The 16,476-nt window shown below is 42.4% G+C and overlaps 1 protein-coding gene across 1 annotated transcript; it reads right to left on the bottom strand.

Annotated features, from left to right (window-relative positions):
• Window positions 1-612: 612 nt before the first annotated feature.
• mrps35 (mitochondrial ribosomal protein S35) lies at window positions 613-16,084 on the bottom strand. Its single transcript, XM_055650030.1, has 8 exons — window positions 15,906-16,084; window positions 13,918-13,967; window positions 12,674-12,841; window positions 11,744-11,804; window positions 8,028-8,167; window positions 6,720-6,829; window positions 5,900-5,969; window positions 613-1,110 (listed from the first exon to the last, which is right to left on the bottom strand). Exons 1-8 carry the CDS (start codon window positions 16,036-16,038, stop codon window positions 808-810), a joined length of 1,035 nt encoding a protein of 344 aa, XP_055506005.1. The 5' UTR covers window positions 16,039-16,084; the 3' UTR covers window positions 613-807.
• Between the last annotated feature and the right edge of the window lie 392 nt (window positions 16,085-16,476).

The following is a 16,476-nucleotide window of genomic DNA, read 5'->3' on the forward strand; positions in this document are numbered from 1 at the left end:
GGACCGGGAGCGGGGCCGTACATCGCCCGGCGCGGTTTCATGGCTGCGGGACATTCCAGCGCCCGCCGGGGGCTCCAACTCCGTGACATTTAGACCGGGAGCGGGGCTGTACATCGCCCGGTGCGGCCTAAAATGGCCATGGGACTTATCATCGCCCGCCTGGGGCTTCAACATCGGGAGAGAAATGGAGAACAGGGGAGAGAAAAGACTTTGCCTTCCATCACAGTGGGTCCACTGTGATGGATGTTTCTGTAAATTGAATTGTGTGTATGTCTGTAGGAAATTATCTTTGTTTGTATGACTGTGGAAACGGAATTTTGTTTGAGCCTCCACTGAGGTTCAAATGACATGTAACAAATATTGTATTGTATTGTATTTAACATGCCTGCACATCAAGTAAGAATTTCATGGTTCTGGTTTGCATCAGGTGTATATGACAATTAAACACACTTGAAATATATTGCTTAGCATGCATCAGGGAGTTTGTTAACAGCAAGGATAACATGATGGGTTTTGAAGAGAATTTAAAAGACTGAGAGAAAATAAAGTCCGAAAATCTAGGGCAGAAGCCTTGCACGCAGCCACGTACATACATTGTACAGTAATGGAAAATGAATGGCAACATTTTATCCACAGATTTGTAATATTCTCAACACAATCACATTTGTAAAGAAAAAATACATTAGTTTCCAGAAGTTAGCATTTAACACTTTTTTCCCTAGATATGACTCTTTATATGACATGAATTATATGACAAGATTGATGACATCGTCTATATCGGTAATATTCTAAATGAATATAAACTGATCATGTCATCTGGAACATGCTATTTGTTGTTGCGGTCTGCAGTTTTAGCAGCTTTTTTACAGATTCTTTGTACTGTAAAATGCTATCTTCTGTTTCTCCGTCATTTTTAATATTCACCACTGACTCCTTGTAGCTTTTGACTTCCGGTGAGTTAACGAGTTCTTCCTTTTGGATTGATGGGAGGTTTTCTGCTTCTTTCATCCTGCAGACTGTGTCCAAGACATTTTTCTCAGACCGACTATTCTCCCAAATAAATTCATCCACGTCAGCTTCAGTCTTGTCAGATTCCCACGTCTCTATTTTCTGCAGAGGAAAAGAAAAAAAAGCAACACATGACAACAGTTCGCATCGCATTTTGCACGCGCGGGATGACTGAAGATTTCTTCATCTGCAAAAACACACACAAATGCTGGAGTAACTCAGCAGAACAGACAGCATCTGTGGAGAACATGGATAGATGACGTTTTGGTCTGCCATGTTCTCCAGAGATGCTGCAGTTTTATTGTAAAGCAGCATTGGCAGTTCCTCGCCTTCCTCTTGCTTCAATGCAGTTCAGTGCATCTCTCTGGGCATTGAAATTCAAAACCATAGACATAGTTTGAAGAGCATGACATTTCTCATAATCAAAATCAACCGATGATCATTTCCATGGCCTGTCTTATACCGTTGGGAGTCAAACTGTACGGAAACAGGCCCTTCCGCCCAGCTCCTCCATGCTGACCAAGATGTCCCAGCCCCACTTGCCTGCATTTGAACCCTATCCCTCTAAACATTTCCTATCCATGAACTTGTCCTAAAAGATCTACCCAGTCGATTGATAATCTGAACCATCACCCTGAAAATCTGGTTGCCACCTTGAAACAGACACAGGAAGCCAAGGCAGGGTGTGGACTGCAACGAGGTTTGCCTGGGTAGGCAATTCATTATAATTTAAGGACAGTGAATAATCCCCCAATTCTTCCGTCAGGCATGGAGAGAATATTTAAGACAGGAAGTTACCGTTAGACGGTGCTGCTCCCAGACACTGCATCACACGGGTCTGCAGCTGAACCACATGCATTTGCACAGATCCTCGTGCACTGCCCGAGCTGCAGCCCATCCATGAGGTAGGTGCATGGCTGTGGGATCAGAGAACCCACCCATGGACCTCTGATAGATCACCAGGGTGTAGACGCACAAATCCACTACGTACTGCAGTCAGCACTGTACGTAGTCAGCTGTTCCCACATGCATCATGTCCACAAGTACAGCTGCCTGGCATCACCATCAACACAGTCTAATGTTGAAAAGGGAAAGTGATGGGGAAACAAACTCACTGAGCCACCTGAGGGCAGTATAGATGCGAGGAACAGCTTCTTTCCGGCGGCTGTCACTCTACTCAACAACGTACCTCGGTGACTGCCAATCACCAGCCCCCCTCCCCTCTGGACACTTATTATTATTTATTCAAATCGTTTGCTATGTCGCTCTTCAAGGGAGATGCTAAATGCATTTTGTTGTCTCTGTACTGTACACTGTCAATGACAATTAAAATTGAATCTGAATCTGAATCTGAATCTGATTAGGAAATACCAAGCAGTAGTTCACATCACAATAACACTGTCATTAGTATCTTGTGAATATATTCACGGCTCTGTTGAAGTACTTTTCCCTTTAAAAACATATAATCTCATCATAAAAAATATTTTCATAACGTTACGCCAGACAAAAATGTTGACATTGTTTTAAGGTTAGTTTAGAGATACAGCATGGAAACAGGCCCTTCAGCCCATTGAGTCCATGATGAACATCAATCACCTGTTCACACTAGTTCTATGTTATCCTACTTTGGCATCAAGTCCCTCCACATTAGGAGCATCAGAGAGCAATTACACGACCACTCCACCCGTCTTTGCCATGTGTGAGGGAACCAGAGCAACTGAAGGTGACTCACGCAGTCACAGGGAGAACATGCAAACTCCACACAGACAATACCCCAGGTCAAGATCGAACCCGGGTCTTTGGTGCTGTGTGTTTGTAGGTTAACTGCCCCGGTGTGTAGGGTGTGGATGAAAAAGTGGGCTAACCCTGAGCTACAGTGAATGGATGACCAATTCAGACAGCTGAAGGGACTGTTTCCACGCTGTATCTCTAAACTAAACAATATGAACTCTATTAAGCAGATGCGTTTGTAATGTTTTGAACAAGCGTTCAGCGTTCACTCATGTAGCTGTGGAATTTCCCATTTATATAGAAATGGCAATTTGAACACAGAGTAGTCCGCTGATCCTGGATTCTTTTTCTGACTGCTTTCTGCCAAGTTGGAGTCAAGTTGAGAAAAGGGGAAGTACAACGGGATCTGGGGGTCCTTGTTCATCAGTCAATGAAAGTAAGCATGCAGGTACAGCAGTCAGTGAAGAAAGCAAATGGCATGTTGGCCTTTATAAGAAGAGGAATTGAGTATATGAGCAAAGAGGTCCTTCTGCAGTTGTACAGGGCCCTAGTGAGACCACAACTGGAGTATTGTATGCAGTTTTGGTCTCCCAATTTGAGGAAGGACATTCTTGCTATTGAGAGAGTGCAACGTAGGTTCACCAGGTTAATTCCCGGGATGGCGGGACTGTCATATGTTGATGGAATGGAGCGGCTGGGCTTGTATGCTCTGGAATTTAGAAGGATGAGAGGATATCTTATTGAAACATAAGATTATTAAGGGTTTGGACATGCTAGACGCAGGAAACATGTTCCCAATGTTGGGGGAGTGCAGAACCAGGGGTCACAGTTTAAGAATAACAGGTAAGCTATTTAGAACGGAGATGAGGAAAAACCTTTTCACCCAGAGAGTTGTGAGTCTGTGGAATTCTCTGCATCAGAGGGTAATGGAGGCTGGTTCTCTGGATGCTTTTAAGAGAGAGCTAGACAGGACTCTTAAAGATAGCGGAGTCAAGGGATATGGGGAGCAGGCAGGAATGGGGTACTGATTGTGAATTATCAGCCATGTCACATTGAATGGCGGTGCTGGCTCCAAGGGCTGAATGGCCTACTCCTGCACCTATTGTCTAACACAATTTAATAAAATTTGTTTTTATTTAAAACAAATCCTCTGATATAAAACCGTCAATGTTTGGTCAAGATTAAATGAAGCCTTTAAATTGGAATCTTAAGCGGTAGTTCAAGGCACAGAATGTTATATAAATATGGACAGTGCTTTCAGCATGTTAATAGGGGCACTGTATCCCCCGTTCTTTACCTCACAGAGAAAACGGGCAAGCATGCAATGCAGTAATTCATGCTATTAATCTGATCTGTTTACCAAACCTCAACTCATTCTCAAGGGACTACTTAGGGATCCACCTTGCATAAGAATCTGGTGTAACTCAGCAGGTCAGGTAGCATCTCTGGAGGCAAAAAAAGACACAAAAAGTGCTGGAGTAACTCAGCGGGTCAGGCAGCATCTGTGGAGAACATAGAAAGGTGACGTTTCGGGTCAGGAGTCTTTTTGATGAAGTGTCCCGCACAAATCGCCGTCGAACCATGTCCTCCAGAGATGCTGCCTGACCCACTGAGTTCTTCCATCACTTGGTGCTTTGCTCAAGATGCCAGCAGCTGCAGTTCCTTGTGTTTTCCGCTGTGCAGAGAACGTGGTGTTCCAGAAGTGACAAGCAAGCTCTTCAATCATTGTTGTACAATATGCCCCTGCCCTTACATATTCCCAACTTCTCAAATAAACAGAATATAACATGCTAGCAGACATTAACTACAATTTAAACAAAATATTATTTCAGGAAAGGTAAGCATAAGTAACTTTTCACCATTCTGTTCCAAGACAAGCAAAATTGCAAAGTCTTAGCAGAAATAAAACCTGGACAGACACTGAGTTTGAGCTGCAGAGTATCTTTTCATTAATTTCCCATGGAGTTCCTATTGCCTTTGGCACAATATTGGAAACTGCAGCCTAATTATATGCTTATACTTTATTGAATATCCAACTGGGGCCATGATGGTCTTTTTACATTCAGTGACAATTGTCACTAGCTTGCTGTCTTTAACCAGATGTAGTTACATTTAACTACTGAACACATTTAGCTTGCGATATTATCATACATTTGGAATTTACTTCCATAGATTTCCACCATAAATGACAGAATGAGTCTGAGTATTTGTTTTATAATGATCCTGTGTCTGGAATATCACCAAAATAGTCAGTCTCCAATGGAATGATATGTGGGCCATCTCTCGTGTTTCATTCCCCCCTTACATAGTAAAGTGACACTCACCATAGCATGTTGGTAGTTTGTTAACTAGGCAATTAATTCATGGATTATGACTGTACCAATTCTTACTGCACAGCTTACTACAATAACTAATGTCTAAATAGTGCAATTATTTAACAGTACTCATGCTCATAGAAGTGTATTAGACAGGTGTAACTGCTGAAACAATGAGCTTCACCATTCCTAAGCTACCTGGAAAGAGTTTGTATTGGCCATGGAAAATCAAATATGTCACAGTGCTTGTTAATATTTCACTAAAATCAAATACAATTGGAAGTGATTGACATGTCTATTAACTATTGATGTTGGTTCTGAAAGGTAATAGAAAGGCAGACATTTAAGTAAAGACTTTCCTCTGTATTCTGGATATAAAATACACAACACAAAAATATCAGGTAACTTGGCCTCCCCACCTCAGTAACATTATACTCACAGGAGTGCGGCTTTACCCACCATTAATAAACAAGTCATCTCCTAATCTTTCACCATTTGTACTCTGCTGGCATTGGAAGTTTCCACCTGCCATCAGGTCAATAGCCTTCCTTATCAGTAATAAAAGATTAGCGTTTAAGCATAGGCAGTAGCAATGGAGCTTGAAAGTAGAAAGTAATGAATTTAAAGAGTATTATAAGGAGGGAAGAAAAGGGCTTCTGGCATAGATTGAGGATTGTGACCATGTAAATCCTGCTACATGTTTCAAGTTATTCGGCTTGAATGGATATAGAATAACTCTTTTAGCCACGTCAGGACTCCAAAAATAATCTTAGATGAAAAACTAGCTTTAAAATAAAACAAGAAAAGAACATCAAATATTGCAGTTCTTAAAAAGATTCACTCACCCATGATTCGTGGTACAAAACAGTGAGCAAATAGAGGGCAAAGTCACAATTCTGCTGCCGTGATGGGCATCTGCAAAAGGAGCATTCACTTAGCACAATCCAGTTAGAAAAGATGCTTTCATATATTCTTGCCAAACACGAGTTTCTGTCATTATCCAGAGAGACTGAACTATCTCAGCGGGCATTTTCTCAGCTAAATGTTTACTTGTCAAGTAAAGACAAACACAGCAGATTGTTCAGTCCTTGTAGCTGCTGATAATGTCCAGTACACAGCGATGTCCAGGAAATGTTGGACAGTGTGGATAACATTGGAAACAGGGCATGGATTTCTAGGTTCCAAGTTTGGGGAAGGGCAAAAGATCAGTAGGTGAGGATGAAGTTTTGAAAGTCAATGCTTTTGGAGACTGGAATAAATGAGAAAGATTAAGAATGAATGGGGAAGTGGTGCTTACTACAGGAGAACCAGATTTTGCAAATGCATTTTAGGATGATAGATTGACTGATAGATACAGTTCATCTTTCCACAGATGGCATCTGAATATTTTTAACGTTGCATTTTGCTTTAATGGATGTTATCTTTCCCAATCAATTACACGGAGTCTCATCATGGCAGCTAAAGTGATGATTGCTTCAAAGCAACAAAAACTGTGATGTTTTGACTATGTAATATCAAACAATTATACTTCATGGGGGAAAAAGACACAGGATTTGGCAACTTCACCATTGTGCACTGGTTTATTGTTTCCGACTGAAGACAGTGGTTAAGTGCTGGGTGGCCTTAATTCTTCTTGTAAGTGACATCTGTTTCATGTTACTGTACCTGTCTGTTGTAATGGTAAGTAGATCTGTACTTTTGTTGTATCGATTTCCAACAAGTTTAATGAGCTTCTTCTTGGCATGCTCGTCCAAGTTGAGATTCAAAAGTCTGATCTGTAAAATATGAAAAGATAATTACAATTTCCACAGATAATATATAACCAGAATTATATAGATGTATCATTATTAAATGAAAGGAGATAATCCAAAACACTCTCCCTTTCTCCCCACCCCCATCCCCAAACAGACCGATGCAACCCTCCCTATCCATGGCCCAACAATGTTTCAGCCACATTTAAAAACCGTACGTTATACTAATACAATCATTATACATGGAACAATACATGGAATGTGCCCTGCAGTCCACAAGGCCTGTGCTGCACCTGATGCCACGACCGACTTGTATCTGCCCCCACATCAACCATATCGTCCCCACATTCCCTGCGCCTCCACGTATCTACCCAAAACGCTCTTAACACTACTAACGTATCTGCCCCCCACAAAGGGTGGCGGTGTATGGAACAAGCTGCCAGAGGAGGTAGTTGAGGCAGGGACTATCCCAACATTTAAAAAACATTTAGATAGGTACATGGATAGGACAGGTTTGGAGGGATATGGACCAGGTGGGACTAGCGTAGCTGGGATATGTTGGCCGATATGGGTAAGTTGGGCTGAAGGGCCCGTTTCCACACGGTATCACTCTATGCCTATCCTTTCTAAGTCAACAAAGTTATCAATCCTCAAGTTAATCTTTGTAATGCATTTAGGATAAACAATGTGGCATATATACATATGTATCATATAATCATACATATCCCTGCCATGGATGCCCTCCACCGAAAACGGTGTCTGAGACGGGCTGGGAAGATCATCAAGGACCCCTCCCACCCCAACCATGGACTGTTTGCCCTCCTCCCATCAGGAGCCTCAGGTCTCGTGCTAGTAGGATGAGGATCAGCTTCTACAACAACACCATCACATTGCTGAACTCGGAGTCCTGCCGATAGATTTCTCCAGTCTCTCCGTCCACATTGTTTGCTTATTCTGTATCTTTATTTCTATATTGCACTATTACTACGGACTGACGTTAAACTGCATTTCGTTGTACCCATACTTGTATCTGTGCAATGACAATAAAGTTGAATTGAATTGAATTGAATCATCCTCACAGAATTTAATTCTGCTCTATTCTACATTCAGCACACAAGGTCTCACCAATAAGGAGTTTTTGTGAATATCATTGTGTGGAGGAACTGACACAACCTTAGATGATATTCTATCGTTCTTTTCCCATGGGCAATTCATTACTTACTGTCAAGGTGACCACTCTGGCATTCGGATTTCGGGCAGAAGGTCCTGCTGCAACATAATCCGTCGTCTTAATTTCAATTGGAAAATGCTCTTCGCATTTCTCATCATTATCAAGAGCTACTGGCCATTCTGTGCAGAAATCTGACGTCACGGAAATAAGTAAGAAGCTAAATACTTTGTGCATTTAACACCAAGGAATCAATATTGCTAATTTTATTGCAATATCTACAATTTGCCATTGTTTCTGCTTCATTACTACAAATAATAATCTTGCCATTATAGATGTATACATCTGCCTTAATACAAATAGAAAATCATTATCTAGTCTGCATTGATTTTCTTGCAGCAGCAGAGGTACAAAGATGCAAGACTTCTTTAAAACTATTTATTTCAGTACTACATCGAACAGGCAGTAGAAACAATTTAGCAGCGGGCAAGATGGAATTTGGAGATATAAGGAACTGCAGATGTTGGTTCACAAAAAAGACAAAATGCTGGAGTAATTTGGCGGGTCAGTCAGCATTTCGGGAGAACATGTATATGTGACATTTGGGGGTCGGGAGCCTTCTTCAGACCATTTCTGGTGTGTAGCAGATGTGCATGGGGGAGTGGGCTTACTCTCGTGGGAGCCCCGAATTGAACCGGGATATTGTTTACTATTTTTATTATCAATATTATTGTTTATTTATTATATTGTTGTTGTTATTATTTATTATTGCCACATTTATTGAGAAGCAGCGAAAATATTTTGTTTGCATGCTATCCCGTCAAATTATCCTGTACATGAGTACACTCAAGCCACTGACAAGTACAACATCGTATAGAATGTAGCTTAACAGCATCAAAGCATGACAGAGACAAAGTCAATGCCCGCAATGAGACAGGTTGGAAGATTGGGACCACACCCCATCTTATGGAAGGACTGTTCAGTCGTCTGATAACAGCAGGGAAGAAGCTGTTCCTGAGTCTTGTGGTACATGCTTTCATATCTTCTGTATAAGCTTATAAAATGTTAACTGTGCCTATACATTTTTACATCATTATGCAGAAGGAGCCAAGACTGGCACAATATATTGTATTTAAGAAGGAACTGCAGATGCTGGAAAATCGAAGGTTGACAAAAAGTGCTGGAGAAACTCAGCGGGTGCAGCAGCATCCATGGAGCGAAGGAAATAGGCAACGTTTCGGGCCGAAACCCTTCCGGGTTTCGGCCCGAAACGTTGCCTATTTCCTTCAGGGTTTCGGCCCAAAACGTTGCCTATTTCCCTCGCTCCATAGATGCTGCTGCACCCACTGAGTTTCTCCAGCACTTTTGTCTACAATATATTTTATTACTTTTCCATTCTCTGATAGTCAATACAAATGTGGCCATTCTTCAAGCTTGTCCACTTTCCCCTGATCCTCATATGTTAAAATACCCCATGAGACCAAAAATCAGATCTCAGCCTCAGATTACCTGCACATCTCCATGATACCCAGCACATAGAAACATAGAAATTAGGTGCAGGAGTAGAGGCCATTCAGCCCTTCGAGCCTGCACTGCCATTCAATATGATCATGGCTGATCATCCAATCCAGCACATAAAATGATGGGATTTCACACCTAGGTAATAAATGACTGACCATTTATTGGGAGACTAATATAGAAATATAGAAACATAGAAATTAGGTGCAGGAGTAGGCCATTCGGCCCTTCGAGCCTGCACCGCCATTCAATATGATCATGTGCTGATCATCCAACTCAGTATCCCGTACCTGCCTTCTCTCCATACCCCCTGATCCCCCATGAGCCACAAGGGCCACATCTAACTCCTCTTAAATATAGCCAATGACATGGCGTCAACTACCCGCTGTGGCAGAGAGTTCCAGAGATTCACCACTCTCTGTGTGAAAAAAGTTCTTCTCATCTCGGTTTTAAAGGATTTCCCCCTTATCCATAAGCTGTGACCCCTTGTCCTGCACTTCCCCAACATCGGGAACAATCTTCCTGCATCTAGCCTGTCCAACCCCTTAAGAATTTTGTAAGTTTAATTTTGTAATATCTCCTGGTTTCAGACAGCCAGGCCTAATAAGAGCATCTACACTATCAATCTCCCACGCAATTTTGTTGATGCAGTGAGATCACCTTACGCATCTAAACACATGTTGATGAGGGTCAATGTTACTCAATGTCTTCTCAAAGAACAACCCCTCGGCTCACGAATCAATCTAATTAATGTATGACCTTCAAGGCAAATGTATCCTTCCTTGGGTTTGGAGACAAAGCCTCGGAACATTACTGTATGGCTCGGCACCATTCCAGAAAGACTGACTCACTCTTGCACGTTATTTACAATGGGAGACAAAGATTGGTTTGCCTTTGCAATTTCTTGCTAATTACATATATATGTAGATTGTTTTAAATTCATCATGTTATTTTATTCCCCATATTATTGTGTTAGATTTAGCAGGTATATGTAAAGAATTTAACAGGTATACGTAAAGAAGTATATGTATATATATATATATATAATATATGTATATACTTCTTTACATATACCTGTTAAATCTAACACAATAATGTGGGGATTAAAATAACCTGATGAATTTAAAACAATCTACATTGGTGGTCAATCCAGAATGCTGCCTGGATTAGCGGGTGTTTCCTGCAAACGCCAGAGGTTTGGGGAAGATTTGATAGAAGTATATAAAATTATGACAGGCATAGATAGGGTAGACAGTCGGAACCATTTTCCCCAGGGTGGAACTACCAAAGACTAGGAGGCACAGCTGTAAGTTGAGAGGGGCAAAGTTTAAAAGAGATGTGCGGGGCAAGTATTTATTTAATTTTTATATATATAGGGTGGTGAGTGCCTGGAACACATTGTGAGGTTGATGGAGACAGATACAATAGTGGTAATTAAGAGGCTTTTAGACAGATGCATGGATATGCAGGGATATGGATCACCTGCAGGCAGATGAGATTAGTCTGAAGAAGGGTCTCGACCATAAACGTCGCCCATTCTTTCTCTCCAGTGATGCTGCCTGTTCCGCACAGTTACTCCAGCTTTTTGTGTCTATCTTTGGTTTAAACCAGCATCTGCAGTTGCTTCCTACACGAGATTAGTTTATCTCGGCATTATGTTTGGCACAGACATTGTGGGCCGAAATGCCTGTTCCCGTGCTGTACTTCCCATGTTCTATTGCGACATGATAACAAAATTCACTGTAAAGAACATGAAGCACTAACAGTAATGGAAATTCATAGACAAACATTATAGTTTGATAGCAGCAGTATATTAATAAATTGACAGTCTCTGCTAGCTCAATACATTCATGTAATCCAACAGACATAAACAAAGTATTTAAAATCTAAGCAACAGAACAAAGCAAATCATTAATTAGGCACCAGAGAATTATGACATGTTAAAAATTACCTTTGTGACTTTATAATATTGAGCTGTAGAACTGATATGTAAACGTGGCAGTCACTATCATTGTGCAGTAACAGCAGTTCCAAATTAATTAACCTATATCTAGAGTAACTCAAATTGAAGAAGGGTCCCGACTTTAAAGGTCACCTACCCTTGCCCACCAGAGATGCTGCCTGACCCGCTAAGTTACTCCAGCACACTGTGTCTTCTTTGGTAAACCAGCATTTGCAGTTCCTTGCGTTGACTGTATACCTAAATTAGATATTTAATTAAACACAAGATCTAAACACAATATAACACCTACCTTTTAAAGCTGTGCAGTGCATTTTTATTGCAGGGGGGGTAAGATGTAAAAAATTTGGAATCTGCAAGAAATGTAGAAACAGAAAAAACCCTTCTCTTTATTATGCTTTTTAAAACTGTATATTGATATAATTTTGTGAGAAGCAAAGGTGTCTCCGCAGAAACATCAATGTCATAATGCAGTTTGGTAATCAAAACACAATCATAAATATTGCTTCAACACGGCAAATTAAATTCTTGAAGCGCTATGATAAAAATAAATCAACACTATGAAAGCTTTAAATTTAGTATAGGGGTCCAAATATTCTAGGAATATTTATCATCAGACTGAAATACTTTTCCCCCCCAAGGACGTCTCCAGGCAAATATAAAACATTTTGCCATTTGCTTCTTGCAATGATTTACAATGTTAACCCACAGTGACATTCATGACTTCTATTCTGTGTTGATACCAAGAAATTTGGATTCAATTTATCACATTTAGAAAATCACTTAACCTGGAAATGACTAAACAATTTGAGTCAATTCAAATCTGTTTTGAAATTTCAAAAGTTGATTTTGGAGGCTATAACTCACAATTATAGAATTTGAAACTATTAATCTGTAAAGTCTCCTGATCTTCCCAATTATCAAGGTAAATTTTATACCTTACACAACGTGAAACTACATAAAAAATACAAATATAGTTGAGTCTAATTATTTGAAAATAACTTCCACTTTCTCATTCAGTTCTGATGATGATTAAAAAGGAAATGTGTACAACATACCAGTGTAGTTATCTACTCTGCAACTATCGGATTAAAATTCTGAGCAATGGCATGTTTTTTTTAAATTCTTGTTAACTGGGGATAATTATTAGATGCTTCACGGCTGATTGCGGAGGAGAATTAGATGAGTTGTATGTAATTTAATTAGAGCAGGCTACACATACTTTTATAAGCTCCAGGTTCCCGGTTTTGTCTGGTGGTACACCTCTCTTTATTGGATAGCCCATGCGGACAGGAAGAGGCACGACTGAAGGTTTAAACGCTGCAGCGATTGGGTACACATTGCACCAGTCCTGGTTCACTTCCATCTTTTCAGTCCTTGGAAACGTAGGCTACAATGTAAAATATATTGTTTTAATAGCATTGTACAGTTGACTGTTCACATTCTGACAGAATAATCAAAATGCTGCATTTTTATGTTGACAAGGTGCAGTAATCATAGGACCCTTGCTTCATTCACAGTATGTGGATTTCATTTGCTCCATTCCTATAATGGAGAGGACTTGGCACTGAGCTGTCCTGTTGAACTGCGAGAGCAAGTGTGGAAATATGCTTCCATGTTACCGTGGTCAGGGCGGGATTTCCAGGACTTTGATCCAGACTATGTGAACAGCTGTGCAGACCAAAGACAGGAAGCTGAATGACTTGGAGAGGAGTTTATTCTGAATGATGGGAAAACCCAACATGGAAACAGGCTCTACAGCTCACTGAGCCCATGCCGACCATCGATCACCCGCTCACATTAGTTCTATGTTACCCCACTTTCTCATCCACTCCCTGCACATTAGGGGCAATTTAAAGAGGTCAATTAACTTACAAACCCGCCTGCTTTTGAGTTGTGGGAGGAAAACAGAGCACTGGAAGAAATCCACAGGAGAATGTGAAAACTCCACACAGAGAGCACCCAATATCAGGATTGAACCCAGGTCTCTGGCATTGTATGATCTTTGCCACTGTGCCACCATTTAGAAGTGTTCACAACAACCAAATTCATACCCTGTCTGCACCTTCAGATGATAAAGCACAGCTTGAGCAGTGATACTAAAAAACTCTTGGTGAATCCCTGCAACTGAACCTGTGGACTCACACCTTGTTGCAGCCCTTGTACTTTTTTTATCTGCACTTTCTCTGTAGCTGCAACTCTGTATTCTCTTTTTGCACCATCTGTTGTACTCGTGTATGGTTTGATTTGTATTCAATTTGACGTACGATGATTTTCCAGAATAACACACAACACAATGTTTTGCACGGTATCTCATGACAATAATAATAAACCAATACCAGCTGGAAATGTTTTGAAAATGAAAAATAAAGATTATGAGGAAAGTACAAGTGGTTTATTTCTGTATTCTAAATCCTATGTGTTAAAAAAATAACTTAAAACTTTGTAGAACAGTGCAATGATTACCTCTCTCCTTTGTCTTTCTTTTGGTGGTGGTCTATGGTTTCTGACTGCAGCTGAAGAGATTTAATAAAATTAGAATATATAAAATAACTAGATCTTTCATAAGATACATTTTAACCAAATTGACATTGTCCTTATTTCCACTAGATAATGAATGTAGAAGGAGAAAAATAATGGAAGCACGAATCAATAACCAGCCATATTTTTTGGTGATGGATATTGCGATTTAATTTTTGCCAAAGAAATTCATCTCTTGCACAGAGAGTTATTTTTATAGGGATACACAAATAACCAAATCATAAAATATAGAATGTTTTAAACCCTGAGACCTGTTGTTAATCCAATTTTCTTCTGGATTTCATGTGGTTTACTTTTTTGACTCATCTATCACATTGAAATTTGTTTAAAAAAATATTTTTCACTGTTTACTGTGCTGCGGTTGCAAATATATTTCTCATTAACATTTTACTGTATTCACATAATTAAACCAATTAACACTATTTTTCACTATACAAAGATTAATTCAGCACAGGTAATAAGAATATAGTCACATAACATCCTTGGCTTGCCAACACCAAGATTCTGTAACAATTGGCTATAGTACTGATCTGGCAGTCTCATCTTGCTAATTTATTTCTTCATTAAAAAAAAATTAAAATAGGATAATGTCGTTCCAAATAATATTGCAAATGTGTCTTTATTTTTAACTATACAGGGAGCTCTGCTGCTGTACAGGCAGTTAACTAAGGGGGTGTAAACCACATGAAGCCAATCCTAACCAAATGAATAGGGTGAGACCGCAGAGGATATAGTTTTAAGGTTAGAGAAAGATTTAATAGGAAATTGAGGGGCAACTTCTTCACGCGGAAGTTGATAGGTATATGGAACGAGTTATCAAGTATACAGAAGTGGTTCAGGCATGTACAATAACAAAGATAGACACAAAATACTGGAGTAACTCAGCGGGTCAGGCAGCATCTCTGGAGAAAAGGAATTGGTGACGTTTCGCGTTGAGACCCTCCTTCAGTCTGAACACCCCAAAGAAGGGTCTCAACCCAAAAAGTCACCCATTCCTTTTCTCCAGAGATGCTGTCTGACCCGCTGAGTTACTCCAGCATTTTGTATCTATCTTCGGTGTAAACCAGCATCTGCAGTTTCTTCCTACACGTGTACAATAACAATATTTAAAACACATTTGGACATGTGTATTGATAAGAAATGTTTAGAGCGATATGGGCCTAACATGGGCAAATGGGGACCAGCTGAGATGGGAATGGGCAAGTTGGGCCGAAGGGCCTGTTTACCTGTTGTCTGACTCTTAAGGTCATGGTGAATAACTGATAATGAACCATAACATCAACACGATACACGGCAGAGGCTGAATTATTTACGCACATTATTGAAAATACCAAGTTGTTAAGTTTCAAAATAAAGTTTATTGATGGAATCAATGCTGGAGTTGAGTAGCCCAGCTCAGCCCCAGCTCAGCTCAGCCCAGCCCAGCCCCAGCTCAGCCCCAGCCCCAGCTCAGCCCAGCCCAGCCCCAGCCCCAGCCAGCCCAGCCCAGCCCCAGCCCCAGCCCAGCCCAGCCCCAGCCCAGCCCCAGCCCCAGCCCAGCCCCAGCCCAGTCCAGCCCAGCTCCAGCCCAGTCCAGCCCAGTCCCAGCTCAGCCCAGCCCAGCCCCAGCTCAGCCCCCAGCCAGCCCAGCCCAGCCCAGCCCCAGCCCCAGCTCAGCCCAGCCCCCCCCCAGCACCCACCCCAGCTCAGCCCCAGCCCCCAGCCCAGCCCCCAGCCCAGCCCAGCCCAGCTCAGCCCAGCCCCAGCTCCCAGCCCAGTCCCAGCCCCAGCTCAGCCCAGTCCAAGCCCCACCCAGTCCAGCCCCAGCTTAGTCCCGTCCCAGTCCCAGTCCAGCCCCAGCCCAACTCTGCAGCCCCACACCGGGTGGCTATGTCCCACTCTCCCCGGGCACCACCGCTCTCCCCGCCCTTTACCTGCGGCTGGAGGCGGCGAGGAGATAGACAGCCCCGTGGAATATGAAGCGGGGCGTGTGAGACGCGGGCCTGCCCGGCACAGGGCCGCTAATGATCCCAGACGGTGCCGTGTGGCCGGGACAGCCGCCATCATCGCCGGTCCTCCAACGCCTGGTCCTCCAACGGCCCGGTCCTCCCAGCGCCCCGGTCCTCCAGCGCCCCGGTCCTCCCAGCGCCCCGGTCCTCCCAGCGCCCCGGTCCTCCCAGCGCCCCCGGTCCTCCAACGCCCCCGGTCCTCCAGCGCCCCCGGTCCTCCAACGGATCGGTCCTCCAGCGCCTGGTCCTCCAGCGCCCCTGGTCCTCCAGCGCCCCCGGTCCTCCAGCGCCCCGGTCCTCCAGCGCCCCGGTCCTCCAGCGCCCTGGTCCTCCCACGGCGTTCAGATCTTCAACAATTAGTCCTCCAGCGTCCCGGGGTGCAGGTCCTCCAGTGGCCCAGACTGCAGCGGGCGATGGCGGTCTCGCCGCGGGGAAGGAGACGCCATTTTAGGAATCAGGTGGCGGTGAGGAGACTGATACTGTGGGGGGTGGAGGG

This window comes from Leucoraja erinacea, chromosome 19, assembly GCF_028641065.1.
Source record: "Leucoraja erinacea ecotype New England chromosome 19, Leri_hhj_1, whole genome shotgun sequence".
Classification (NCBI taxonomy): domain Eukaryota; kingdom Metazoa; phylum Chordata; class Chondrichthyes; order Rajiformes; family Rajidae; genus Leucoraja; species Leucoraja erinaceus.